Source organism: Pochonia chlamydosporia, chromosome 1 (assembly GCF_001653235.2).
Source record: "Pochonia chlamydosporia 170 chromosome 1, whole genome shotgun sequence".
Taxonomy (NCBI): Eukaryota; Fungi; Ascomycota; class Sordariomycetes; order Hypocreales; family Clavicipitaceae; genus Pochonia; species Pochonia chlamydosporia.
Genome location: NC_035790.1, coordinates 5,725,965 through 5,752,060, shown reverse-complemented (window position 1 = coordinate 5,752,060; position 26,096 = coordinate 5,725,965). Strand labels below are relative to the sequence as shown.

Sequence of the window (26,096 nt, the reverse complement as noted above, 5' to 3'; positions counted from 1 at the left end):
AGAGGTGATAATGGTCTGCGTCAAGAGACGTTCAATATTGGCAACCAACCAAGATGGACTGGGAAACTTAAGAATGTGAAGATGAAGATACTCCGTAATCCGTAAATCACTGCAATCCTCAATGGAGCATCAACCGAGGTAGGAGCAAAGGTGGATCCGGGGTTGCAGTTCCTGCCCCACGTCAAGAACTGTTACAACTTGGGCAGGTACGGAGTACTCCGTCAACCTATACAGTTACAAAGCTTGGAAGTGTACACTAGACTTCTTTGGCAATGTCTATACACTTGGTTCCGAACTTCCCCAAGACATCTAGAAACGGTTTCGAGAAGCGGCATCTCACAGATACACAGCTGTCATAGATCCATTGAATTTTCGCCCAGCTATACTTTCAGTGGGCGCTCGATGACTTGAAATGTGCAACTTGTATTTGGGAGCAAATCATGGCTGCTCCCGTCCACGACGACAAACAGACGACCACCCTCACTACCTGGGTACCAGGTAGTACAGACGTGTCTTGGACTCCTGGCCATGGCTCAAGCTGTCAAGCCAAAGACAAACTTGGAACAATGCAAGGATTTGATTCGCTAGCTCCGAGTTCCTCCTGCCCAATAGATGTACAATCTGTGGTTAAAAGTATTTGCCTATATCCAAGTATGTACAGTACTAACACGGCTCTATAGATCTTTCCATACAACGCGGTATGCGATACCTCATGCTTGTTTAATTACTTTTGAACCCCCAACTGTACAAGCAGGCATCCAACAAACTTACGATCGAGGTTTAGAGCTTAGGCCATGGCCAAACGGAAATGGCATTCTCACTTTCGGTTTTAGCGCAAGTTTGCCAGACACGCAAACATGGAACTATGAACGAATCATTGACGTCGAGACGTATGTCTATCACAGGAAAAGGAAAAGCTGCGACGCCTCAATAGGCATGAGACAGCTCCTTTTTCTTGCTTTTAAGCATTTATGGGTTTGATTAAGGTTGTACATGAATGAACCAGGTGGGAGATACTCGTTGGTCAAGTACAAAAGTGTTTTATCAAAGTTGAACGGCCTGTCGAGATGATTCGTGTCCAGAACTGTGCTCAGTGCTCACTGTCCACCGAAGTTGCCACCCAGTCCTGACTACAATCAACCTAATGCAAAACGCCCATCAGCAAGGGTTCACAGACAAAGAACGAGTGCATTACCTGATGCTTTTTACTTTGACCATTTTTTCCGTCACTGTTCACCAGCAGCACGGGCAGTGAGCTACAAAAATAAGGCCCCAACGGATGGTGGACTCGTTTGAGTTGCCACAAAGAACAAATTTGTTGCCAAGCTGCGTCACCTTGGTCTGCGGACTATGCCCAGTCCTGATAGCAGTGAAACTGCACACGAACACTCCGGCATCAACTAGTGTCGCAGCTGTGCCGCACGCGGAGAACTTACAATCCCTGTTCTTCAGTAGGTTGGCAAGCAAGATTGTGCTTTTTCTATGGAGTTCGTCTTTTTCAGGAAATGCCAACAGCTATTTTCGAGCCACTAGGCTCAAGTTAGTATTCAAAGGTGCGAATAAACGCAAGTCTAAGAGTGAACGGGAAAGTTTAAACCCAGCGTTCAAGGATTTAAAAGATCCAACTGACCCCCTTTCCCACAACCTCGATGTGAGCCAGTCCAATATAGCAGCAATCCTCCTAAAGCCACCTGTCATGGTGGTATCACCGTCTACCACGACATAACCCAGCAGAGCAAAACACCGCAGAAGCCATTCCCTCACGAGTATCACAACACCCTCAAATATGCATAGACTTCCGAGAGACGAGCTACGTTGCAGGCTCGAGACACTACGCGCAAATTCGGGACCGTTGGAGTTGTTCGACGACGAGGTACAGGACCAACGCCGATATCATAAAAAGATGGTGGACAGCGGGTCATCTTGCCCAAGCTGCCGCGAGGATCCGGAGCAAGTCGTTAGGAAGCGTTGGCAAGAGCGTGGTCTCTGTGATGCTGATGGAGTTGTCCCTAAAGAATGGAAGAACGCTCCGGCGACCAAAGACTCGAAGAGACGGGAGTCGAAGCATGACCGCGACGTGACGCGCCCCAGGAGTCACTTCAAGTACCTGACGGCTGTAAAAGAGGATCAAATGAGAAATATCTGTAAGGCTAGGAAGAATAGGCTTCCTCCAAACGTCCACGACCGTGCAGTCGGCGAGGTGAGGAAGCGTTGGTGCGGGAATGGCGTGTGGGACGATGCTTGGAAGGATAAGCCCGGACGCAACGATAACTGGAAGTATGAGATACTTCTTGACGAATCGGCAAGGTGGAAGGAGAGACAAAGCAGCCTGCTCATCGAGATAAGTTGCCAATAAGGAGCTCACTTCGCCACTCCGAACTGGATTCCCAACCGGCGTGTCCTAAAAAGATGGTCCACTTCGACGATGCCGACCTTGAGGGGTGCTCCTGTTGCTCTGATCTTGAGCAGTAGGATCGTTCGTCTTACATCAATAGGTATGTTTTTGCGATAGAATGGGATGCCTATATATATTCCACATTTTCTCGGCCTCGACGAGGAGCTGGGGTAGAGCCATCTCACCCTCCGGGAGCAGTCTGTTTCGCACAGTTGACTCCTCAGAAATATAGCTGGCAAACGAGGAAAGGATTACTATCCTATAGCGTATATAGACAAATACAATATAAAACATGGTTACAAAAAATGGCGTATCAAGTGTAACAGGCCCCATACTATCTTGACATCGTCTTACTACACCAACCTCACGGACGACCCACACTAACCAAAACATCCAAACAACTTCGCTCCCAACTCAACTCTACATAAAATCAACCTACCAGCCAGCATCCCTCACACGCCTAATTCCTAATATCCCCAATCTCTCACCTTACTCACCATCACAAAAATCCTAAACCAACGCTCTCCATCCATAGCATGCCACCCCCAAAGCTACTCCTCTTCACAGCTCCACCGCCATCATCAACACTCACAGAATCATCCTGCTCACTACACACCTTCGACAAACCCTTCCAAGACCTCCTCGGACTAAACGACCCCCCCGATAACAACACCACTCCCCAAACACAATACACAGCATGGCGTTCCCTACCACTCGCCCGACAGCCCCTCCACAGCAGCTTCAGCCAAGTCCACACTCACCACCGTGACACTCAAAACAGCCCAGCATTCTTCACAACCGCCGACGCCACTATCGACCTCACAACCGCACAAGACAAGGAACCCCAAGATCTACTAACTCAATTCTGCGAACAATCCCTCGCGGTGCACAACTCCCCAGAGGATAGTTTCCAAACCGAAACCTCCTTCGTAACATCCTATTCAGAGGACGAACAACCCACGCCTCCTCTGCCAGCACACCTCTCCGACCTGGAAGACATCCCGCCCGCCAAACAAGTCACCGCCCTACAACCGCAGACCATAACAGTAAACCTCATAGTGGGCGTGTTGTCCGTCGCACAGCCCCGAACCGTAACTACCAGATGGGGCAGCACGCTCTCCCTGATAGAGGTGCTCGTGGGTGATGACACGGCCACAGGCTTCGCAGTCACGTTCTGGGTGCCGGCGGATAAAGTTGCTGAAAGCGATGCTGTCAAGCTAAGACGACAGGATGTCGTGCTGTTGGAGAATGTGGCGCTGCATGTGTTTAGGGGGAAAGTGTATGGACAGAGTCTACGACGAGGTCTGACGAAGCTGCATCTGCTGTGGAGGGGAGAAGGGGGAGGGTCGTACTCGACGAGGAGCTTGAGGAGTGGTGAGAACCCGCAGGTTGAGAAGACGAGGGTGGTGAGGGAGTGGGTGTTGCGGTTTGTTGGGCTGGATAGGGGGTTGGGAAAGGGGGTTGATTGGGATAAACCGCCGGATGATACGCAACTTTTATACTGAATTTTGGTTTATTATGGCCAATGGGGCCTTCTATATGTATTATCTCTGACTTGTATAGCAAATGACTACTCCTTCTAGGATATCACGGACAGATGGGAAGAACAAAACAGCACATGTAGCTTTATACATGCGCAGGAGCAGCAGCCCCCTTCTTCTTCCCATTAGGCCCGTCCTTGACAGACCTCCATTCCAGCCCTAGCACTGCCAAAAACGCACATGCTGCACACGCAACTGAAATGTAATACGTGTGCCTCAATCCCTTCATGTAAGCCGCCAACACTGCATCGTAGGCATCGAGGCGGTGCATGCCCTCCAAAACATGCTTGATCTGCGAGGCACCGCTGTTGATAAAGATCTTGCCGTCGATGCCAATGTCATCCTTGGCAAGAGTGTCAATAAGCCCGTTCTGGAAGAGCGGTCTGCGCAACAGCTACAAAGATGGCACCACCGAGGGCCTGGAAGAACTGTACACAGGCCGTACCCACGGGGACCATTTCTTGGGGGAGAACGGTCTGCACGACGAGCACACCGATTTGGAAACCGGCACCGATACCGAGACCAGCAATCACCTGGTAGCCGAACCATTCGCGCAGAGGGGTATCAACGTCGAATGTGGTAATCATGCCGGAGCCGACTGTGAAGAGAATCATGCAGGGAATGATGACATAGTTGTAGTAGCCGATGGCAGAGATGAGACCGCCTGATACCACGGAAATGAGGACCGTGGCGAGGAGAAGTGGCAGGATTTTGATACCGGCTTGGACGGCGGACACGCCTTGGATGGCTTGGAAGTAGAGGGCTGTTACGCGTTAGCACATCGTCCTTCAGTACAAGATATAGTTTGCAATAGGTGGAAATTCCAACATACAGATGTAGTAAACGAGCGGGAAGAAGCCGGCGCCAAAGAAGAATGCAAAGATCATGGCGGACAGTGTATTCCTGTTCTTGAAGAACCGAGGCGGCAACGTTCCCCTGTCGCCCTGCCAGAACTGAATGCCAATAAATACGGCAATCATGAGGCCAAAACCCACAAACAGACCGATAATCTTGGAATTATTCCAGGGGTAATCCGCACCTCCCCACTGCAGCGCCAGCAGGAGACAAACAATGGCGGGGATAAAGATGAAGGTTCCCAAAAGATCAAGTTGTCGGATTCGCTCCATAAAAGTCATGTTCTCGGTTTCTGAGGTATTGCGGTTAACCTTGACAAAGAGGACGACAATAGCCATTGCTAGGCCACCAATGGGGAGATTAATGTAGAAACACCATCGCCAGCTGACGTTTTCTGTGAATGCGCCGCCGAGAAGAGGGCCAGCAACAGAAGCGATTCCCCACATTCCGCCTATGAGGCCAAATACCATGGGACGTTTGCGAAGAGGCACTACTCTAGTTAATATTAGAGGATCTCAAGGTCGATGTGGTTACTTACTGGAAAGAGAAAGGATGACAATAGAACCGGAGAAGAGACCAGCGGTTCCAATCTACCAGAATCAGCTATTGCATTCCTCACTTCAAAAGACAAACTTACACCAGCAATAGCTCTGCCCACAATAAAGGCCGTCGAGTTGGGCGCAACAGCACTCAACAAACTGCCTACCTCAAAGATGAAGACGGCCCCTAGATACACCAGCTTGACATTGAACAACTTGTACACGGCACCATACATGGGCTGCAAGGCCGTCGTCGTGAGCAGATAAGCACTTCCATACCAGCCCTACAGTCATTAGCGTAAGTTCACCAAATCACGTAAGAATACACTTACAATATCCTTCACGCTCTGAAATTGGGCGGTAATGGCTCCCAAAGCAGGAGCAATAATAGTCTGATCCAGCGCAACTAAAAACACAGCAAGACAAAGCGCCGAGATAATCAAGACGAGCTTGACGCCATGGGGGTAATTCGGATCATCGTCATCACTTTGCTGGTCCTTTTCATCGATAACCGCATCTTCCGCCGGTGATATCTTTTCAGGCGGAGAGGCGATTCCTGATCCGACTTCCGTCTTGTCTGTGGAGAGGCGTGCCTCAGTGGCGGTTAGGGTCGCCATATTTGACGAAGGCTGTAGTTGACGCAGGAATGGACGTTGGATAGGACATGTACTTGTCTACGGAGAACAAGGCAAGTCCACTGAATTTCATTTTGTAGAGGAGACCAAATATGGCTTCAAAAGCCAATATATATTTCTGAGCCCATCTGCGAACACGCCAATCGTTATGCCTGAAAAACGGTTCAGCCTTCCCGCACCAGCGCCAAGCTGGGATTGTCAAATACCGAGCACCGCGTGAAAATGTGCCATAGTAGGTGGTGCCCGATTCGCACTTTGTGCCAAAGACGAGGCCGACGGTCACCGGGTCCATTTTGTTTGGCGAAGGGGTCAAGTGGTGAAGAGGCGTTCTGGGGCGGCCCAAGCAACCATGTCCATGGTCCATGACCCTGGGTTTCCCGTGTCGGCGTGTGCCGGTTGCTTTTTGTTTGCGTCTCAGATCTGGAAGTCTACGTCAACAACGACGTATGAGATTATCGTCACTTGATCGTGTAATTTGTCAATTATGAATTCTGCTATTTGCGCAATTGTTTCTATGTGACAATGGTTTATCAGTTTGATGCCATTGAATCCAGCGGTTTGCTCTAGGAGACTTGACCTGTGTCATTTTTCTCAGAAACGTACATACCTCCGCCCTTTCAACTCGCGACGCATCAAAAAGCAAAAACAAAGAATCCATGACTCATCAGCCTAATAGCCTAACCGCCAGGCTTTGGCCCAAATTCGTCACAGCTGGCGCGGAGGGTAGGCCTCACGTACAAGTCGTATTGTGTCAGAGTGGTGATCTGGTTTGAGTTGCCAAATAAGCTGCGGACTTGCGCGATTGCCGATGTCCGAGGTGTGGAGCCTCCAACTACGTCTGACCCACCAGTTGTCCGTTTGGCAGTTGCGAACTTACGAGTGACAGTGCCCGCAACTGCTCAAAAGAGCAAACCGCTGGTATTCCATACATGTGCTGACTGACTTCAACCTGACAGGTCTGATTAAATAACACATTTTATCTAATAAAATTAAATTGTCAATATACACGCAACGACAACACGTTCCAGGACCGCCGCATCAAGTACTCCGTACGTAACCACCGGCGCAATCTCTTGACGCAAGACCTCGCGCAATGTTCCCAATCCGTGTCAGCTTCCAGACTTCATGTGGGAATATGGAAGCCACCAAACTTGCGACCCACAGGGCTGAATGCCAAGATTACGGCACGAGAGAATCCACGAAAGCTTAGCCTAACGAGCTAACCTCTCGACCATGTTTGAACCCTCCCTACAGTTTCCCGATAAGTAAGGGGGCAGGACGAGCTTCAAAATCGACGTTGTACCGAGTCCGAAGCTTCGAAACAGGGCTGTTATGCTCGGGGTCCGGCTGCGTATCTCCGATGTTGAAATCTACTGATTGATAATCTAGATCGTCAAGTCTCTCTTGGAGTGTTCCATGAGTACTTGCGTCATCGGTTTTTGATTTGCTTTGGTTTCATGACGAAGCTCATATGGAGCGCTCTTCACATCGCAGACTGACAGTAAGACGAACACAAGACAGCATGTGACAATCAAGGTTTATCATTCGTTTGACATGGCCTGCCCGTCATAACACCGTCTAAGTTGCGTCCCTCCAGCTCTATGCTCTAAAATACTTGACTTCACATGGCATATCTCATTCAGCATCCTCATCAGCCTCTGATTCTTCACTTGCATCCCCTGGAACCCATACCAACAATCCATCCTTGTCAATCTTCATGCCTTCCGTGGGAATGATGCGCAGCACTTTCTGGAAATACTTGTCGCGAACCACCAAGCCCGGGCGAATGTAATCCCCCTCGACAAATGGCAGCAAGCGATATCTCGTAGTTCGCCGTGCCATTGGCAAGAGGTTGATTGTTGTCTGTTTTGCGCCTGAAAAGCCGAATGAGTCGCTGGGTTCCATGCTGAGTCCAAATGTAAGGAAATGATTGGACGGATTCTCAATGGTAATGTCCAGGTGAAGCAGTTTGGTTGATGCCGTTGGGTTCGAGTACAATGCGGTTGCCAGTACTCTTGGTTCCGTTCCCAGAACAAAGTACTGTCCCACTGGCATGGTCGTGACATTCGGTTGACTATCTTCCGATGCTGTACCTCTCCTCCATTTGATGACAAACGCCAGATCCAGCGTGACAGGATGTCGGTCGTCGAGACTGAGCTTCTGCGCCACAAGATCAAACTGTGCTTCATGCATTGTCTTGGGCGAGACACTGATGCCATCTTCTGCTACTTCTGGCTGTCGAGTCACCGTGCATCGAGCTCCTCCCACGCAGGATACGACTTGCAATTCCATCCCCAATACAACCAGATCTTCCGAGGCAAATGATGCGTAGTGGCACATCAAACACCACTGTTGCGCAAGACCTTTCGCCGCTGGTGGTTCCGTCTCGCCCTCCTTGACGTTGTACAGGCCATCATAATCAAACAGGCTCGGCCACGGCTCTGGGTGCAGTCTCGGTACCAAATCGTAATTCGCTTCAAATGGTCCCACTATGCTCAACGGCAGAGACAAGGTTTGTAGAATCGGAGTCGCAGCGTCTGAGTCCAAGTGGTAAGTCGCTTGGATGCTGAGGTCATAAGTTGCCGACACGTTGGTTGGATCTATAATCAGCTTCAGTTCGACCACAGCACCAGTAGAAATGGTGCCCACTGTGACACCCATAGCTCTACTTTCATCCTCACTCGCCTCCCCAATATGCTCAACGTCGCCAACTTGTAGTTTGAATGACGGACTCGACTTCCCATGCAGTTGGACATCAAGCTTAACGTTAGCAGCATCATCTTCTTCGTTTCGCAACTCCACACGAAGGCCCACGGTTTCATTCGTGTAGTACTGACTCGAGGGTTCCAACAGAGAAATCTGCATCTTCGGTGGTCGTGGTTTAATATGCAATATCCTCGCATCCGCCCGCAACTGGCGAGGCTTAGCTGAGGTTTTCGTGTACCATCCAGTCACCTGATCTGTTTCCCTAAATAACATTGTATATTCCATGTTGAAGGTTTCATGCTCGAAAGTGGTCACTACCTTGGAGGCTTCGGCTTCTCCCGATTCCCGCAACGGAATGGCCATTTCAAACACTCGTCTTTGGCCCGGCTTCAGCGTCAAGTCGCAAGTGCCATTGAGCTTATATGGTAAATCATCAGAGTCATCTTTAGCAAACTCTTCCTCCAGGGCCACTTCCGTAATGGAAGCATCCTTCTCGTTATCTGAAGTGTGGTGGAAGACGATAGGTTTTAAGCTTCCTCCAAACACAATCCTTATGGAGGACAAGGTCATCGGGAAAGAATCCGCCATTGCGTTTGAAGTCAACACAAGTTGCGCGCGACTCTGGTCACCCGCTTTATTCTCTTTGCTTCGGAACACGAAGCTTGATGTAATAAGTGGTGATGACGACTCGTCTGAAAGTTGGATGGAAGGCTTTTCATCACATTTAATTCCGTCCAGTGCTTGTGACAAATCATAGCGCCAATGTTGCCGCTTTGAGAACTCTAGATACGGTCGGTTAGCGGCTGAGCAAGTACGTCTTTACAGCGCGTCTGTACTTACTCTTGTTCATCAATTCCCAATCTACGGCAACGATGAGATCCGCTCGCCGCGTTTGCTTAGCCGCACGGCGCAGCAACCAGCAAAGGTCCTCGGCAATATCCAGCCAGTTATCGGTTCGATAGGAGCTATCGTCCCACACGGGTCGCAGAATCGCAACTACTTCTTCCCATGAACCCAGAGAGGCCATCTCCTTTGCACATTCCAGTGACAACTCTGCAGCAATTCGCAGCTGCTTCCTAGCCTGAAATTGGGTCCGTGCAGTGATGAGGCAGTCTATTATCAGTTTTGCATGATTGGTACCACCTTGGCCTTCTAGCGGATATTCTTGGTGTGGAGGAGGGCACATGTACGTGTCGTGGCTGCTCGTCGCAGATTTCGCTGGTGCTGATTCAGGCGCTTCTCTATCTTCGTCTGGCATCATGCGGGCAAGGGTACGTCGAGCGGCAAGATGTCGTGCGGCCATGCGATACCAGTAGCCTGTGTGATGTAAGAGCTCCCACGGTTGTAATCGCTCTCCTAAAACAGCTCGTTCTGGTGGTAGGAATATCGTCATTGACGCAGGCACCAACCCAGGTACCTCGACCTTTTCTATCAAATTCGCCATGATCTTAGCCCATCGTGCCTCCCAGGCTTGCCAGCCATATGTATTTGTCCCGTGCCCTCTGCGATCCACAAAGTCGCCAATCCGATCCCTGTGCGCTTGCCATCGCCGCACAGCTAAGCTTGTATGACCCATCCACAAATGTAATCGCAGACACCGTATAGCGATTATATCTGCCAATTGCCGAGCTTCGTTCCACCGCACGCTCCAATTTGGAATCATGTCTAGTACATCTTGTCCCAGTAGAATTTCATACGCCTGCTCGAAAGACCGAATCGCCGCATCCAACTCTTGTCGAAATTCGGCCAAGATGCCGGTCTTCATATCATACCGGAAGTTCCAATCTGGCAACGAGAGAGTATGTGACGTCCCAGATGTTGGCGGTATTGTAGGTTGCGGAGCAATGCCGCGGGATCTCTTCTTCCTTGCATGGCGTCCCAGATCTCTGTAGTATTCAATGGCATTTGTGTAGAGAACATTAAGGATACTATCAATCACTCGTTTGAGCTCGGCGGGAGACTGCTGGATCGGGATGTAGAATATCGACTTGGGGTCTAATGCGGTGCCTCTTCGAATGTTTTCCAATCGGTCTTGAACTTCCTCTGTAAGTACAGCAGTGCCACTGTCTGGGTCGCCAAACAATATTATCGCAACTCTAGTCTTGTATCCAGATCGAGCAAGAGTGGCTTTGATCTCGTTGATATCTGTCTTGAGGCGATTGTCATTTTTCAAAGGATAGAAACACGCATATATGCTCGGGACAAGTTGCTGGTGCTTCTTAATCCACGGGGTATCGAGTAGGCCATCGGGGTACAGAGCGGACACATGAGACAGCGGCGAAAAAGGCGAGTGAACGGTTGCGCTAGGATCTGGAGACTCGATGGAATCGGGGAGTTGCGTTTTCCGAGGTGGGAGAAGGTATGACTACATTACGAGTTAGTACAATCCCCTGTGTTTTGCAAGTTGGGTTATTGCGCTGTACCCTGCCAACTGTCTTGATGCGCAAACGATATGGCTCGTCCCTTGAAACCGCCGCCCAAGATGTGCCTCGCTTGTCTATCTCCTCAAAGTATTTCTCCAACGCCTGCGCTTCTCTGCTCTCGAGGGGCGGCAAGTCTGATTTGACCAACTGTCCTTGGGTGCTCAACTCCCCTGGCAAGTCGAGGTCGGGCTCTGCCGAATTAAGACCCGATGCGACCAGAAATGGAACATTGTGATCCAAACTGCCTGAAGGGTACCCATCCATGATGTGGATTTCCAATGCTGGCGGACGTTGGTCGTCAGTCCGCTGGAAAGCTGCCACGGAGAGAGCCTCGACGTGGCTAAAGCTAAGATGCGCGTCAACCCATGCCCCTCCTTCCGTGGGTACTTGGTGAGGTTGTCTTGTGTACCACTCACCATGTTTCTCAATAAGAATTGGCGATGTGTTAAGAAAGCAGTCAAACTTTCAAGAAGTGAAGTGACGGCAATCAGAATTGCATCTTCATAAGCCCATATGATATTCTCAAGTGCACTTATGTCATTGTCTAAGTTGATCAGCCTGCCATACCGAGGAATCATACCAGCCCACCAACACCCGCTGTGCAACCCAGCTTAGGAGCTAACCGGATCGGAACAACGCCATCCCCCGAAAATGCATCACCAGACAAATTTGGACAACGACAACACCATCCCAGCAACATCGCCAATCCAACAAAACTCCCACCGAACCGAACCGCCGACTCGCCTACCGTCGCTAGCCTGTTCACAGAGCCCACAAACGACAATGAGGCCAACACAAGTCCTCTCCGTAGGGCGCTACCGCCACCTCAAACTCACAACCAAAGACGTAGGAAAAGGCTTCTACAAGGGAAATCGCACAGGCTCAATGGGTCGACACACCAAACACGGAGGATATGTAATCGAGTGGAACAAAGTCCGGACATATGCTGTGCCGCCCAACCTGAAAGAATTCAAGGTAAGCATGGTCGGACCAGGAAATGTGGCTTCAAAAACTAACTGACTCAACACAGCTCACCCCGTTCGTGAGTCGCGAAGTGCGAGCGGTACCCGGTGACTATAAAGGGTTAGAGAAAGGTCCCCAAGACCCGTACTTCTACGTCGAGCAATGGAAACGATACAATGGCGTGGATTAATCATTTGACGAAGCGGCGCAATGGAACGACGAGGCGCATCCGACATGAAGGCACAATGGAGTAATCATAGGCAAGATGGATGGAAAATGACGGGAGGCATGGGGGCTCCCGTTGTTGTATATATACCCCAAGTTGTACCACTATGGATGACGGCAATGTATCAACATATTTGAACAGAACGGAGGATAGAGCTTTTCGTGTTTACTTTTACAGGCTTTTCAATCTGAATACAAAAGCGAATATTGGAATACAAACGAGTGCGCTGTGATTGCACGGGATATCATGCTACTGAATGATGGACTACTACTACCAAATTCTTTCCTTCTCTTATACCCGTCACAGATATTACTTGGACGCGGCCTGTCCATTCTGGTCTGGTTCCTTGATCTGCGGAATATTACCCTCAACAGCGGTTCCGGTAGTTGGTCCTTTAGGTGCCGCTGCCAGCATTTGTTCAGCTCTAGCCTCGTCCTCGGATTCTGGCTGACCTGATAAGTCCATTCGAGATCCCAGTGGACTCAGCGGACGAGAGCCGCCCAATGGTGTCACTGCAGAGTTCAATGTGACCATGCTCGCTGTTTCGGCATCTTTCTTAAGACTGAACGGAAGAGCAATACCGTCTATGAACGGACGTTTACCGGCCACGCCAGTTTCGGGGACGTAATCAGGACTTAGCAAGCCCGGATGCGTGGCCTCTTGGTCCTTGCGCTGCTCAATCAGTTGTGCCACTGGCGTGTTTTCATCCACGGCAGGTGGTCCTGTTTGGTGCTCATCGACGACTGTGCGACGGCGAGATCTACTCCTGCTGCCAATATCTGCTTTTGAAGAGCCGGGCTGCTGGGATTCAATGTCCTGATATGATCTAGCTCCCCGCCCTTCATCACCAGTAACGTCTTGTGCTTCAGGGGTTCTATCGGCTTCCTTCTCTCGTTCAACGGTGAGTTCGTCATGTTTGGATCCCCAAAGCGACCAAAGTGCCAAGCCCATTCCCTTGGTTCTCTTCCTCTCCACAAGTTCGGAGTCGATCAATCGTCGCCCGGCGAGAGCCGTTGGTGGTGGATGCTCATTCGCCCCGAAGTCTTCGAATCCTGTCACCATGTCCTTAACAATCTTCTTATGAATCTTTGCCTTGACAGATGAATATCGGTTGTCCCATTGCGTTCTCGTTGCTTGCCATCGCTTTACGGTGCCTTCTTTGGCTACGCCAATATCTGAAGAATTCATGCAACATCCAGGAAGCTCTGACTCTTCAGTAAGTGGAAGCGTAACGCCGTGACGCGTGACGCGCTGCCGGATCATGTGCCTTTTGAAGGGAGGTAAGGCGTCTCCGGCTTTGCCAACCTGGCCTGGCCCTGTCTGTTCATTACCATCCTGTACTTGCTCCTTCTGCTTATGCGGATCTGTGCCATCTGCGTCGGAGCCTGAGCTGGAAATTACTGAAATATCGTCATCATCTAGAATCTCGATGCCTCTTTTCTGGGCCCTAGCCAAAGCCCAAGCACCAAATTGAGCGATCGACCTATACATAAATTTGGCAGGTCTCGTGAAACTGAGCGTTGGTGCAACATGGCATAGGTCGTCCCACACTTGGAGCTGCACATCGGTAGGCTTGTACTTCTCTAACAGCTCCCGGTCTCTTTCGGAAAGAGTTTCGAGAGGCGGCGCATATTTCATCGGGTTGGCACATTTGTGAGCTAAGTAGATCTGCTCGTCACGAAGAATCTCCCCGCCTCCAACCATGATCAACAAGGGAGGTAGACCACCCAACGTCGGTTGCAAGACAGGGCTCACGAGAGGGTGGTTCAGAAGCGCGTTCGTGGTATACATCTGATCTGCATTAGCAAGGCGATTTGGGTTGTCACTATGAGACTAGCCCGTCATACCTGAATCTGGTCTTTGATAACCACCGGTTTCCCATCTATGCTGACGGTCAAATGTTTGACACACCCCGTCTCGTTTTCCGCCAAGTCAGCCGGTTTATCCGCGTGGACGGGCTCCCCAGTCTCTGGTTTTGAAATATTTGGCCCAGGTGAATGCTCCTTTTCGGTTCCAGCTGTCTTGACCTTGTTCGCTTGTTGGGCTGCTTCCCCTCGGAGCAAGTTGATGTCGTCTTCGTTTGGAGGTGGCCAGGCACGCGAGGGCTTGTGATGGAATCCGGATTGCGGTATATAATCAAATGACGAGTTGACGGCAACACTTGGGAATGAATGCGCAAGATCCACCCAAGGGCTAATGAGAATTGCGCCAGCAGGGAGAGGAATGCCCTGATCTCGCAAAACGCACAGCATAGACATGACCATGCCGCCACCGGCAGAGTCGCCAGCCAACACGATGGTGCTAGGATCTTGTACAGAAAGCAAGTACAAGTATGCCGCCACACAATCTTGCAATCCGCAAGGAAACGGAAACTGGGGTGCCAGACGGTATCGTGGAGCGAAGACTCTAGCCTTCAATTTACGTGCGTGGCGTTGCATTTGGTACCGATGCTCATCAACACTTCCGAAGAAATATGCTCCGCCATGGACATACAACATGACGCGTCTTCCAGGGTCATTGTTGGCCTTTCTTGCGTTATGGTGTGAGCGCATTTCAATCCATTCCGCCTCAAAGGTCGACTTTGGCTTCCTCCATTGCCACCACTGTTTGCCGCCGACTTGGACAATTCCGTCTGGACCCAATTGATTTTGGATCAATTCAGCAGACCGAGACAAACATTCGTCTGAAATCTTGGCGACGTCGACTTTTATCCACTGGGGACTGGGAACCCATTGCGAGGTGAAAGCCTGCAGCTCTTCGACGGTGTGATGTGATGCAAAGTCCAAGAATGATCGGATGAGATGGAGACCTTCGTCGTACGACAGATGAGCTGTCGGCCGTTGCTTCAGTGGCTTTCGATTAAGATACTACAAGGCGATCAAGCACAAATGGTTAGCAGTCAGTCCAATCCCCCTTAATGTAAGCTGGATCGCATCATGCGACCAAATCGTCTCAATCGGGAGGCGACCCAAGCTTTGTTCAACATACATGAGAAAAGAGCGTCGAAACCACAGTCGGAGTGACGGCCAATGACACCGAAGTGGTGTTCAATTTGTTCATAGTAGCTGCAGCTGATCAAGAATACTTAGCAAAGCATGATAAAGTATGCAAAAGTCGGAGAGACATTGACTTGGAGCAGAGAAAATAGAAGAGGTCATCATAAGTTCAGCAGAGCTGGGTAGAGGTACTTGGCACGGGCACGTCCGTTCGTTGGACAAAGTACCAAGCTGGTACCATGATGTCATGTACGCTGTTCCTCCCAGTAGAGTTGGATCCCGCGCCAGCAAATTGAGTGCAAGCAGCCAGCTTCCCCAGTTGCAGGGTACATGCAGGCACTTGGCCCTGGCTCTTTGTGGTTGTGCCACAGTCGGACGCAAATGCTCCGCTATTGGTCCGTGCAACCAACCACCAGTAGCGCAAGAATTGTGAGGCCGACCGAAGCAACACCAAACCGTCGAAATTTTTGTGCTGATGGTCAGCCATCGTTTGGCCGGTCTGCCCCTCCAAACCCCCGCCAACGGCCGATTAAAATTTACTGCCCAGGAACCATGGCTTCGTCTACGGATGCCTCGCAGCTGCCCTCCGCAGGTAAGATCAATAATGGCTCATTCCATACCTTCTTTACTCTAATGAAAGAAATCTAGCTGTGCGCCAGTCAAACTTCGAACAAGCCGTAGCATACTCCCTGCACCTCTGGCCGTCTCTGACGCTGGCCGTGCAAAACAACTGGGGTGGCCCTGATTCAGAAGATAAGCGAGACTGGTTTGCCGGAGCCGTTGTCGACTTGTTTCCCGAATTTAGCGATGCGCCGCAGAGCAAGACCGCCGAGGAGCCAGACTTGGAGGACGTTGAAACCGTCTTGCTGCAAGTCATGATTGACGAGTTTGAGGTCAATGTCGACGACGATTCAGGCACAGAGGTTGCTGGCAATATTATCCGAGCACGAGCCGAGTGTGCTATTGGTCAGTTCGACGAAGTACACAAGTTGAGCCAGCGGTTTCAGAATCTCAAGGGCAAGAAGGTGGATCAGTTGTTCAAGAAGGCCGAAGATGCTGACCAGGATACTGACTGGGAGTCTGACGACGATGAGGACGAAGATGACGAGGGAGATGTTGACATGAATGATGCACCGGCCGTACCGAAGGAGAAGCCTGCCCCTGAAGTTGACGAGGACGGATTCACAAAAGTCACGCACAAAAAGAGGTAGCAGCGTCAGATTGAAAATTAGTGTGTATGCAGGGGCTGCTCCATTGCCTGACTATAATCCGCATATTTGATACCCAGCGCATATATACAGTCTTGTTGGACAAAGGCATTATCTTTGCAGAATTGGGAATCACGAAAAGTACCAAAACGCCAAGTTCCGGTCGGCAAAAAGACTCGAGTGTTACTTCCGCATTAGATGGGACATTATTCCCAGTCATCGTCACTGTCGTCACCCTGCTTGGAGTCCTTGGGGCTATTTGGGGCCTGGCTTGTTTTCCCTGAAGTTGCTCCTACGACGTCATAGCTGGCTTCGCTATCAGCTTGTGACTTCTCGTCATTGGATTTTCGGGACTCATTTGGCTTGAGAAGGCCATCCGGTCGCTGAATAGTGGTGGACGATGCTCCGGAGCTAGCCTTTTGGCCAGGTGTCTTCTTTTCTGCCTCTTCGTCGTCGTCCGAATCATCGTCCCAGCCAACTTCATCATCAGCAGAGGCGGCTGTTGTACAGACCAGATATTAGTACAAACGAGTAGATTTGAATAGATAAGAGGTACAATACCTTTTAGAAGATCTCGTCGTCGTGATTCCGCAGTTTCAATACCGTGTCTCAAGAAGTAGTAACGTTTCCAAAAGTCTGCGTAGGTAACCTGATCCGGCACAAGCTTCTCCATTGTGGCTCTTAGCTCAGGGTACTTCGCAAGATCGCCACTGATATCATCTGTCTTCTTCTCAACATCGAAATCTTTAGTCCACTTCTCATACTCGTCGCCGGTAGGGTCTTTGGCGAAACCCTCAACAGATGTATGGATAACATGCATCTGGGCATCGAATCGAGACGTGTGGATAACACGCTTGCCTTGCGCGTCCTTGCTCTCGAAAAGAACGGTTGAGTCCTGAGACGACTCGTCTGGGGGCGCAACGCTAATAGCATCACGCAGGAAATCTCGTACGTTGCTACCGAAACGCAGCAACGCTTCATCAGCGGCATCTTCGGCTTTTTGTAGATCCTTAAGGCGCTTAGTAGCTTCCGTTCGTAGCCGTGACAGGACTGTCTCGGATTGTTCGGCCGCATCGTCTGACGGGCCAGCTTTTGCTTTTGTAGGGGTTGACTGTGCATCATCTGCCTCCTTAGTTCCGTCAGCTGGGGTGGCAGTATTCACTGATAGCGATCGAGTTCGGTTCAATATTGATTCTCTAAGATCTGTAAAGCCCTTGCTCGCATCTTCTCCCACCTCCGCGAGCTCTTTCTGTGCTTGCGCGTAAACAGATTCGCCCTGGATGGCCAGGTTAGCTGACAGATGTGCCACCGGGCTCGAATGAGACCAACCTGCTTCATGACAGTTCCAAGAAACCCGCCAATCTTCATGCCCCAGGCGCTTGAAGAGATGGCTTTATACGCATCTTGTAAATCATTGTTTAGTGATGCCTCCTGGTGCTCCGGCGTTGGTGTTTCATTCGACTCCTCTCGGTCTTGTGGATACGCGTTCTCCTGAATATGGTCGTAGGCGAGATCCATTGCGTATCCCCCAGAAACACTTATATATTTAAACACAGCAAGCTAGCTCTCAGTTGTATCATATGCGGTTTGGCATTCGAGTGTCCGAGAAGGAGTGCTGCTTCGATAAGATGGATGTTGACCGCAAGCTCCCATCCAGCCGTTCATGTGCTTCCATGCTTGCAGGCGGGGCTCGGAAGGTGGGACTGGGACAAATTGTCTAGTCACGTGACAAGCAATAATGCTGGTAGCGACAAACACGTCGTGAACTCGACCATCTACAGTCTGTGGTCCAATGTACCTAGGTATTTGAACATATCCAAGTACCTAGGTATACACTAACACAGCTCAATATGCCTCACCACACAACGCAATATGCGATACCTTTCCCTGTTTAAATACTTCTGACCCCCCACTGTACACAGTATTTACGGGAATACAATCACCAGCAAGTTGATGAATAACACAGGATTGTGACCTTTTCATTGATTCCAACGCGTTTTGCGTTGTTGTCTTTGCTCAATCTCGCCTTATAGTATTGTCTCCAGTATTTTTTTGGGGTTAGACATACTTTGCAGAAGAGTTGTATTTTCAACTAGAACGAGGAAATGAGTTTCAGCTTCCGAATTATAGGTATTAATGGCAACTCGAGGAACGGTCGATTCTTGAACTTTCTCGGGGATGCGATCTGCAATGGAAATACCACGGCGAACCAAGTGCTGGTCCCAATAAACACAGACCCTGCAACAGCTAGCGCGATATCTACCTAGGTAGACAACATCATGGGATAAAGGACATGACACAGCAGGTAAGAATGCCATCTTAGTCCCATCTTGGATGCCAATATGAATCCAACGTTGCTCCGTTCTTGAGCCTAAACTTCGCAAAACCAGGGCCTTGGAACGGAGGTTGACTTTGGCCACATGCCAAGCTCATATCGGGATGCCATTTCTCCGTTGAAGCTAGCAAGTGACACTCGCAACATGAACCCAACATGTGACATTTGGCACAACGTTGAGAGAAGGCAGGGTCCATGATCCCTCATATCAATTCTCGATGATTAAGGTCGAACTACCAAAGACAGGATCGCAGAAATGGCGTACCGGCCAAAGCCGAAAGTGACAAAGGTATACGCAACATCCCGCGCTGGTAAGTCAACCTAACGAACTAGCGGCGGGGTTAATGTGACCTGATGGAAACCACCATCCAAATATCAGATGGGAATAGCCAACAACGTGCTTTCGTGAGTGCCGAGACGGAATCACGCAGGTATCGTGACTGAGTCCAGACCGTTCTACGATCCACTTGACGAACTGAGATAGTCAAAGAAAAGAGGTTCAGCCCACTTGTAGAAACCTGTTCACAGTTGCATTTGGGGCTTCAGCTGATATTCTTCCTTGGCAGTTTCCTGCGGGGCATGTACTGAGGATCGAGATGGAGTGCCTTTCCGTCGAAACAACCGAGGATGATGGTCTGCAATTCTGCAAACGCCATTCCCAGAAATTCCGCGAGTTTTGATGGAAAACGATAGAATCGTCCATGGACCCTGGAAAAGCAATAGTCAAGTGGACCGAATTAAATGGCTTGGCTAAATCTTCTTTTGTCTGATAGCGTTGGTGAAACGGAAGGCATCAGATCAGCTCCCGTCTGTTGATGAGATCGATGTCGTCATACTGGCACGACTGGGAGCCACCCGGCGAATAGAATCACGGCAAAGTGCGCTCTCCGTTGAGGCTGAAGCATCCCAGAAACAGGGCAATAATGAGAACCTAGCTGAAAGAGGGTATGGGCTCAAGTTCCACCAGTCGCTGTATTCGGGCTCCGGTTGACGCTAGTTTCGAGTCTTCAGTTTGTGTAACCAGGCAAAACCAAGATTCCTGGCAACTTCAAGTTGGCATCAGCCAATGTCGTCATTTGGTTCCTTGCACCGCCATAGCTCGGTCGTGGCGCCCCACTCTGTGGCTGCGGGGTCGCCTTGACTGTGACGTCGATGTCTCCCTACAACTTCACGATGCCAACATTCACAACGTGAGTTAGTAGCATCGGGGGTTGATGTGTACTATTCGCCAAGTGGGCAAGCGTACGCCACTAACCTTCGGTGTCTTCTCCGAAGAAAGGGTGACAATGGGGACGGTTAAGTTCCTGAAGACGCCGTTGTCTATATAAACCCTTGGACCCTTCTACCCTGATTTCGAGTTTCTTCTCATCCTCATCAGCAACTACAACAATTTACTTCACTACTCAAAACATCTTCAAAGACACTCTTCTGTCCCAAACACCACAACTCAACTGAAAATGGAGTCCGTCAAGCAAGCCGCCAACTACGTCTCTGAGACCGTTCAGGGTGCCGTCTCCGGTGCCAGCCACGAGGCTAACAAGGAGGTTGCTAAGGACAGCAACGCCAGCGTTGGCACTCGGTGAGTTTACAATTTCCCAAAAGAACAAACAAAGAAATTAGTCAGATAGAATAATTTCCTAACGTCGCATCCTTTAGTTTGACCGCTGCCAAGGACGCTGTCGGTGACAAGCTTGACCAGAACGCCCACGATGGCAAGGCCGAGGTCCACAAGCAGGCCGCCAAGAACTAAGCTTCATGCCCATTGCATACTACAACCGCCGATACACGAATGATGGATTGAGGCGTTCAATGGTTATGAGGATTGGATTTTATGGAAAAGGAACGACGAAGTCGCTTCCGCTATACCCTAATGTAGCCTGACGATAAAAACATAAATATAATTGTTGAGAAACATGCCTTGCCTCTGATGATAATCGACTAGTGAGAGGAGAAGGTTCAGGAAGTGCTAGAATTCACAGGTGTCGGTATATTCTCTCTGCGGCGTCAGATGCATTCATTTTCCCACTCCAACAGCAATTTTACCCGTGGGAAGCATCATTTGTGAATGCATCCTTTTTGCCGGACAGGCTGGGGGAGGAAGATGGTTCCTGATGAGCTGGCATGGGTTCCATGTCATCGCAGATCGATCGATTCCGACCCACCCGGAACGACAGGCACCACAACTCGCCCAAACCATCTGCCAGAATATCAATACAGAATGATGTCATCAAAGCTTGAACCCCAGGCTAAATTTTAAGCCGCAAGATGGATACCAATTCTTCTTTACGGACTGTGAGAATAGTTCAAAGGACTCGCTCGACTCTCCTGCCATCGCTGGTCACATTACTTTGCCTGCTGACATGCACGCACAGGCATGGCTACATCGCCAGACTTTATGCTTGTCAGGTACAGACTTTCTGACATGTTAAATGCCAGGGCCACCTTGTCCCTGTCCTTTTTCTGTGCAGGGCGCATCGGATTGTGGCCAGACTTGCATTGAGCCACTCTACAGAGTGCTGTGGAATATGATCTGCATGATGGCTGTGAAACAATGGCCATGTGTGGACCAATGCCCATGCTTTCCCTACGGACCATCGGCTGCAATATTACAGCTCTGTTGGAGATTTTCAAGTCTGGCGGTCATGATAAAAGGAGCATGCTTATTACAGAAGTTGGCACGGATAGAGTGGCGCCGTCGATTCAACACGGATACAAAGCTGGCCCGAGTACTATGCATCACACCACGGATGGTCGGTTGAGGAGGTGTGGCACGATATGCGCACTGATTGATATCTCAGTAGTTTGCCTCACCTTCAGCAAACCTAGAATCGAACACACAAACCCCAAGATTGGGACACGACGCAGCAGCCAAAATGTTGTGTCGAGAGCTGGCCGCTTGTTTCTGAAGAGCCAGAGTGGGATTGGCGATGCTCGGCCATCGCGGATGTCGCCAGTTACCGGCAACAAAAAAATAGCAGCAAGCCAGGCGTAAAATCGATTGGTCAACGGAAGAACAGTCCTCAGCCGGAATGGGGTTCCGCGCAACGGTCTGGTAATGTCTGGTGGCTAGAGCTTTGAGTGGGGGCGGCCACATGTAAGCGATAGGGCGCTACCACCAAACCGGTACCCTTGGCATGAACACGCTGCGTATCTTCGACTTGAAGCTGTTTGCACTGCATCACAAGGTTAAGAGAGAGGATTGAGCTAACATGCTGCAACAGTCATGCTGTCGAATGCGGAGCTATAGCGCGGTTAACTTGCATTTCGTGGTCACCAGCTGAAAAGAGGCTGATGGGGCAGGATTGATTATGATCGTAATTGCGGTTGTGGTTGTCGAAGAGAGCCTGGAGGGCAAGATTAACCAGGTCGATGGTTGTGCGTAGTGTATGACAGCATCAGTGGTGTCCAAAGCCAAGGGAAGGGTGTCCAGCAGGGTAAAGATATTTTCCCCATGAGTCAGGCTTGTGCAATTAGGTGAGCAATCGCCTCCCAAAAAGGCACGGGAAATTGCGCAAGAGGGCGAGTGTGAGATCGTCGAGAACATCTGACTTTCTTCGTGCGCTCCGAACGTGGCTGTTCGGGTGTATTTTAACCTCGACAGATGGTCCGGAGTTTGTCACAGTGCATGCACAGTACGCGGCAGTGCAGGACTGGTCGATGTGGCAGGAGCTCGTCAATGCGAGGATAACGAACAAGGTTGTGGCCACACAGTTGACGAGACCAGTTGACTGCGGTCTGGCACATTTGGTGGTGAGCCGAAAGGGCCAACTGGCCCCGTTGAGTCTTGACTTGGGGCATGCCAGCCGCTAAGGAGCCAACGGTCCAATGGATTGACCAGACAGATTGTCAATGGCCGTTCTCGGCCCACCAACCGACCATCGCAGTTCCAAAGCGTGGCTCCTTCCCAACGTTTTTGTCCTGTTTCTCACACGGAGTGCCTGAAACTCGACAGGCTTGAACCCCGCCCTGGTTTTTGGCGGCTTACAAATTCACTTTGAGCTTTCTCTTCCCAGTGATTCCATTCCCTCCCAGTCCCAGTCCCAGTCCCCGCTGGCTCCGGGCTCTCAGTTCAGTTGCGCGTCAGACAGAAGCAGACCAGACAATTTTTTTGCATGATTTCCTAACAAATTCGCTCTTGCACCCCTGAATCCGTGTCGTCTTGTCCGGCTGTGGAGGCAGAATCGACTAGAACGAGAATCGTTTTCTGTGACTCAGGCAGCCATTATCTTTCCCTTCCTCCTGCACATCCACATCGTCGAACGAGACCCTGCAACGTGCTGGGCACTGAACCGGACACCTTTTGCCTCCCAGCCACTTCTCACACACCACTTGTCCAGCACGCCTTTTGCCCTTTGCATTCTTTTTCAGACACTGCGACTTTTGGGTAATTCACCTGCTGCTTTGTTCCTGGTGGCAAGGACAGCAAACGTTAGCTTTTAACAAGACGCTGTTCACCCAGCGCTTCCGAGACGTTGCTTTCATATCAATGAGCAGTGGCTTGCGTCACTGAATCGCTTTCCGGAATTAAGACCGATCCCGCCACCGCAAATTGGACGCTCTGATCATCCACGGCATCGCTGTCCGTATCTTATAATCGTTCATCCTGTTTTACCGCTATTCCCCAGATTCATCTTGAAACCTTTGCTCCTCGCGCTTGTTCAACAAATAGTTCCAAACATCGCGATGGCTTCTGGTGGCGACGGAGGAGGCTCTTTGCCACCCAACTTCCTTCTAACCCCGCACCAACAGAGTCTGCTCTTTGCTGCTCTGAATGCAAATAAGCAGCAGTCGTCTGCATCGCCGACCACCAAGGGCTTGTCATTGTCCCCGAATTCCTTTCAAGGCTCGCCAATGCAGAATGTGGACAATGCCGGCTTCCAAGATAGCCCTTACCTAGATAATATCGACTACGACTTTGGCGACTCAAGCTTCGACTTTTCCTTTGCCAGCGCCGGTGGTGACCAGGCCAAGATGGTTGGAGACATCCCTGGCACCGTTGGATCCGATTCGACTGAGAACGACGGCCATGAGAAGAGAAGTCATCCGGATGATGAGGACGACGACAGCAGTCCTGGCAATGATTCCAAGAGACGCGAGAGTACTGAGAAGGTCGCCAAGAAACCCGGCCGTAAGCCTCTCACATCAGAGCCAACCTCTGTAAGTAATCATGAACGCAAAACGCTTGATGATGTGCGTTTTCTTTACATTGATCAGCCTTGCTGACTCCTAATTGCAGAAGCGCAAGGCACAAAACAGAGCCGCTCAGCGCGCTTTCAGGGAGCGCAAGGAGAAGCATGTCAAAGATCTAGAGACGAAAGTCGAGGAGTTGGAGAAAGCTTCCGAGGCTGCCAACCATGAAAACAGCAAGCTGCGAGCCCAAGTGGATCGCATCACCACCGAATTAAACCAGTATAAACAGCGCATTAGTGTCATGTCTCAGCACAAGACCATGTCTCGCGAGAAGGTCCCATTTGGCAGTGCTGCTCTCAATAACCTGAGCGACGTTAGCTTTCAGTTTGAGTTTCCCAAGTTTGGCGCTCTTCCCGGACCGCCCATCAAGCAGCCTTCCTCACAGCCTCTCAGTCCTCAGCAAAACGGACAAAAGAATAGCCCCGCCCGCAGCATGGCCAGCGACGGCAAGTCGCCGCAATCAAATCAAGACAACCAATACAAGGACGACTTTGCCAAGTACGCCGGTATCTTCGCGCCTTCCATGTCCAACTCGACGAGAACCGGCTCTCGTGCCAGCGTTGATTCTGTTCCTTTCAGTGTTGCGGCTGCTACTAGCTCACCTTCTGCGTCATCCAACTCCAATGTCGGTCCTAGCTCGTCCTGTGGCACTTCTCCTGAGCCCTTTACTCAATCTCCAATGAGTTTCAAGCCTCTGGAGACGTTGACTACTATCGGTGAAGAACAGCCTGCGATAGCGACAGCGGAACAACCATTCGCTCAGTTTGCCAATGTCGACATTGGTAGTCCAAGTTTTGACTGGCTGGTTCAGCAGAATGGTGGTGGCCACTTTGACCCTCAGCTGTTTGGTGATTATCGAGAGCCACAGGAAAATGTTCTTGCCAACCCTTCATTTGATGACTTTTTCTTCAATGACGGATTGGACGCGGACTTTATGACACCTTATAATGCCGCACCCAATGCCCATGCGCCAAAGAAGAATCTCATCGCCGAGATTGACGCTCAACAGGACGCCATTGAAGACGATGTGGGGAAGAAAAACAACATGAACTGCAATCAGCTCTGGTACGTATACAACCCTGTACTGAATCTGAATGAAGGCGTACTCACAAGTCATAACAGGGAGAAGCTGCAGGAATGTCCCAAGGCGCAGAGCGGCGAATTTGACCTGGATGGCCTTTGCTCTGAACTTACAAAGAAAGCAAAGTGCTCGGGCAGTGGCCCCGTGGTTGGCGAGAGAGATTTCGACTCCATCCTCAAGAAGTACATGGGCAAGGATGTATCGGCTAATTGTATGGCCAATAAGCTAGGCATCTCTGTAAACCCAGAGCAACCAAACGGTGTGACAAAGCCGTAGTGGCTGTGTGTTCACAAATGGCGGGCTAATTGGCCTCTTTCGTTTCCCAATACCCACGTAATGGCAAACAATTGGGCTAGTGCTACCTGTGTACATTGCATGGGCTGTAATACACGGATGGGGACCCAAAATCTTTTCTCACTGCTTACCTTTTATGCGCGGATGATGATGAACATGGCAACAACAGTCAAAATATATTACAAGAATCGGGTGCTTTATGGCGTTTTATGACACAGCTGGTCGGGCGAGAAACATTGAAAGGGCCTGCATAGGAGGAAATTACTTGGCAAGGCGCAGAGGAAACACCATTCTCCTCGAATGAACTAGCAAAACGGGAGCGCGGTTCAGCATTTACTGGTGCATAGGAATGCGAGGATAGGCAAAGAACCAACTCAACGACATCTCCCTCGCCACAGTCGCTTCTGCGAGTTGCTTTCGCTAGAGTTTCATGTTGATTTGGGAACCAAATGTTTGAGATTTTCAATCGATGTTATTGCTTTGTGTTTATGCTGGATATTTGCCGGGATCGAGGGCTAGGTTTTGATGGTTCATCGGATGTAATTGCTTACATCGTACGGCAGATGCACCATGGTGCACTTGCAAGTGGATCTTTATATTTTTGATGCGATTTTCAGCGTTTACAGGTTCTTGGATAGTTCTGTATATCAATGGAGAGATATTGGCACGATACATGATTCTTCAACATTGTGACCAGTTCTAGATTGAG

The 26,096-nt window shown here is 50.1% G+C and overlaps 11 protein-coding genes across 11 annotated transcripts; 6 read left to right on the top strand and 5 right to left on the bottom strand.

The window, feature by feature from the left end:
• Positions 1 to 1,903: 1,903 nt before the first annotated feature.
• VFPPC_01495 (hypothetical protein) lies at positions 1,904 to 2,356 on the top strand (the record flags this gene model as incomplete). Its single annotated transcript, XM_018281320.1, has 1 exon — positions 1,904 to 2,356. The coding sequence occupies one exon, from the start codon at positions 1,904 to 1,906 to the stop codon at positions 2,354 to 2,356; it is 453 nt and encodes a 150-aa protein (XP_018149980.1).
• A 575-nt stretch (positions 2,357 to 2,931) lies between these two features.
• Positions 2,932 to 3,900, top strand: VFPPC_13100 (nucleic acid-binding, OB-fold protein; the record flags this gene model as incomplete). The annotated part of the gene is made up of 1 exon (XM_018290877.1): positions 2,932 to 3,900. One exon carries the CDS (start codon positions 2,932 to 2,934, stop codon positions 3,898 to 3,900), a length of 969 nt encoding a protein of 322 aa, XP_018149979.1.
• Positions 3,901 to 4,021: 121 nt separating this feature from the next.
• VFPPC_01494 (MFS toxin efflux pump (AflT)) lies at positions 4,022 to 5,947 on the bottom strand (the record flags this gene model as incomplete). Its single annotated transcript, XM_018281319.1, has 6 exons — positions 4,022 to 4,279; positions 4,335 to 4,699; positions 4,769 to 5,281; positions 5,330 to 5,381; positions 5,429 to 5,614; positions 5,663 to 5,947. The coding sequence occupies 6 exons, from the start codon at positions 5,945 to 5,947 to the stop codon at positions 4,022 to 4,024; spliced, it is 1,659 nt and encodes a 552-aa protein (XP_018149978.1).
• A 1,653-nt stretch (positions 5,948 to 7,600) lies between these two features.
• VFPPC_01493 (glutathione transferase omega-1) lies at positions 7,601 to 11,358 on the bottom strand (the record flags this gene model as incomplete). Its single annotated transcript, XM_018281318.1, has 3 exons — positions 7,601 to 9,453; positions 9,512 to 11,036; positions 11,095 to 11,358. The coding sequence occupies 3 exons, from the start codon at positions 11,356 to 11,358 to the stop codon at positions 7,601 to 7,603; spliced, it is 3,642 nt and encodes a 1,213-aa protein (XP_018149977.1).
• Positions 11,359 to 11,877: 519 nt separating this feature from the next.
• VFPPC_13099 (50S ribosomal protein YmL27) lies at positions 11,878 to 12,247 on the top strand (the record flags this gene model as incomplete). Its single annotated transcript, XM_018290876.1, has 2 exons — positions 11,878 to 12,069; positions 12,125 to 12,247. The coding sequence occupies 2 exons, from the start codon at positions 11,878 to 11,880 to the stop codon at positions 12,245 to 12,247; spliced, it is 315 nt and encodes a 104-aa protein (XP_018149976.1).
• Positions 12,248 to 12,592: 345 nt separating this feature from the next.
• VFPPC_15379 (lipase/esterase family protein) lies at positions 12,593 to 15,343 on the bottom strand (the record flags this gene model as incomplete). The annotated part of the gene is made up of 3 exons (XM_018293132.1): positions 12,593 to 14,074; positions 14,131 to 15,150; positions 15,272 to 15,343. The coding sequence occupies 3 exons, from the start codon at positions 15,341 to 15,343 to the stop codon at positions 12,593 to 12,595; spliced, it is 2,574 nt and encodes an 857-aa protein (XP_018149975.1).
• A 105-nt stretch (positions 15,344 to 15,448) lies between these two features.
• Positions 15,449 to 15,766, bottom strand: VFPPC_15378 (hypothetical protein; the record flags this gene model as incomplete). Its single annotated transcript, XM_018293131.1, has 1 exon — positions 15,449 to 15,766. The coding sequence occupies one exon, from the start codon at positions 15,764 to 15,766 to the stop codon at positions 15,449 to 15,451; it is 318 nt and encodes a 105-aa protein (XP_018149974.1).
• A 65-nt stretch (positions 15,767 to 15,831) lies between these two features.
• On the top strand, positions 15,832 to 16,490 carry VFPPC_01491 (pre-rRNA processing protein; the record flags this gene model as incomplete). Its single annotated transcript, XM_018281317.1, has 2 exons — positions 15,832 to 15,871; positions 15,928 to 16,490. The coding sequence occupies 2 exons, from the start codon at positions 15,832 to 15,834 to the stop codon at positions 16,488 to 16,490; spliced, it is 603 nt and encodes a 200-aa protein (XP_018149973.1).
• A 203-nt stretch (positions 16,491 to 16,693) lies between these two features.
• Positions 16,694 to 18,005, bottom strand: VFPPC_01490 (BSD domain-containing protein; the record flags this gene model as incomplete). The annotated part of the gene is made up of 3 exons (XM_018281316.1): positions 16,694 to 16,986; positions 17,049 to 17,763; positions 17,817 to 18,005. 3 exons carry the CDS (start codon positions 18,003 to 18,005, stop codon positions 16,694 to 16,696), a joined length of 1,197 nt encoding a protein of 398 aa, XP_018149972.1.
• Positions 18,006 to 20,279: 2,274 nt separating this feature from the next.
• On the top strand, positions 20,280 to 20,572 carry VFPPC_01489 (hypothetical protein; the record flags this gene model as incomplete). Its single annotated transcript, XM_018281315.1, has 2 exons — positions 20,280 to 20,401; positions 20,479 to 20,572. 2 exons carry the CDS (start codon positions 20,280 to 20,282, stop codon positions 20,570 to 20,572), a joined length of 216 nt encoding a protein of 71 aa, XP_018149971.1.
• A 2,933-nt stretch (positions 20,573 to 23,505) lies between these two features.
• On the top strand, positions 23,506 to 25,369 carry VFPPC_13098 (bZIP transcription factor (AP-1); the record flags this gene model as incomplete). Its single annotated transcript, XM_018290875.1, has 3 exons — positions 23,506 to 23,979; positions 24,059 to 25,077; positions 25,135 to 25,369. 3 exons carry the CDS (start codon positions 23,506 to 23,508, stop codon positions 25,367 to 25,369), a joined length of 1,728 nt encoding a protein of 575 aa, XP_018149970.1.
• Positions 25,370 to 26,096: the final 727 nt, after the last annotated feature.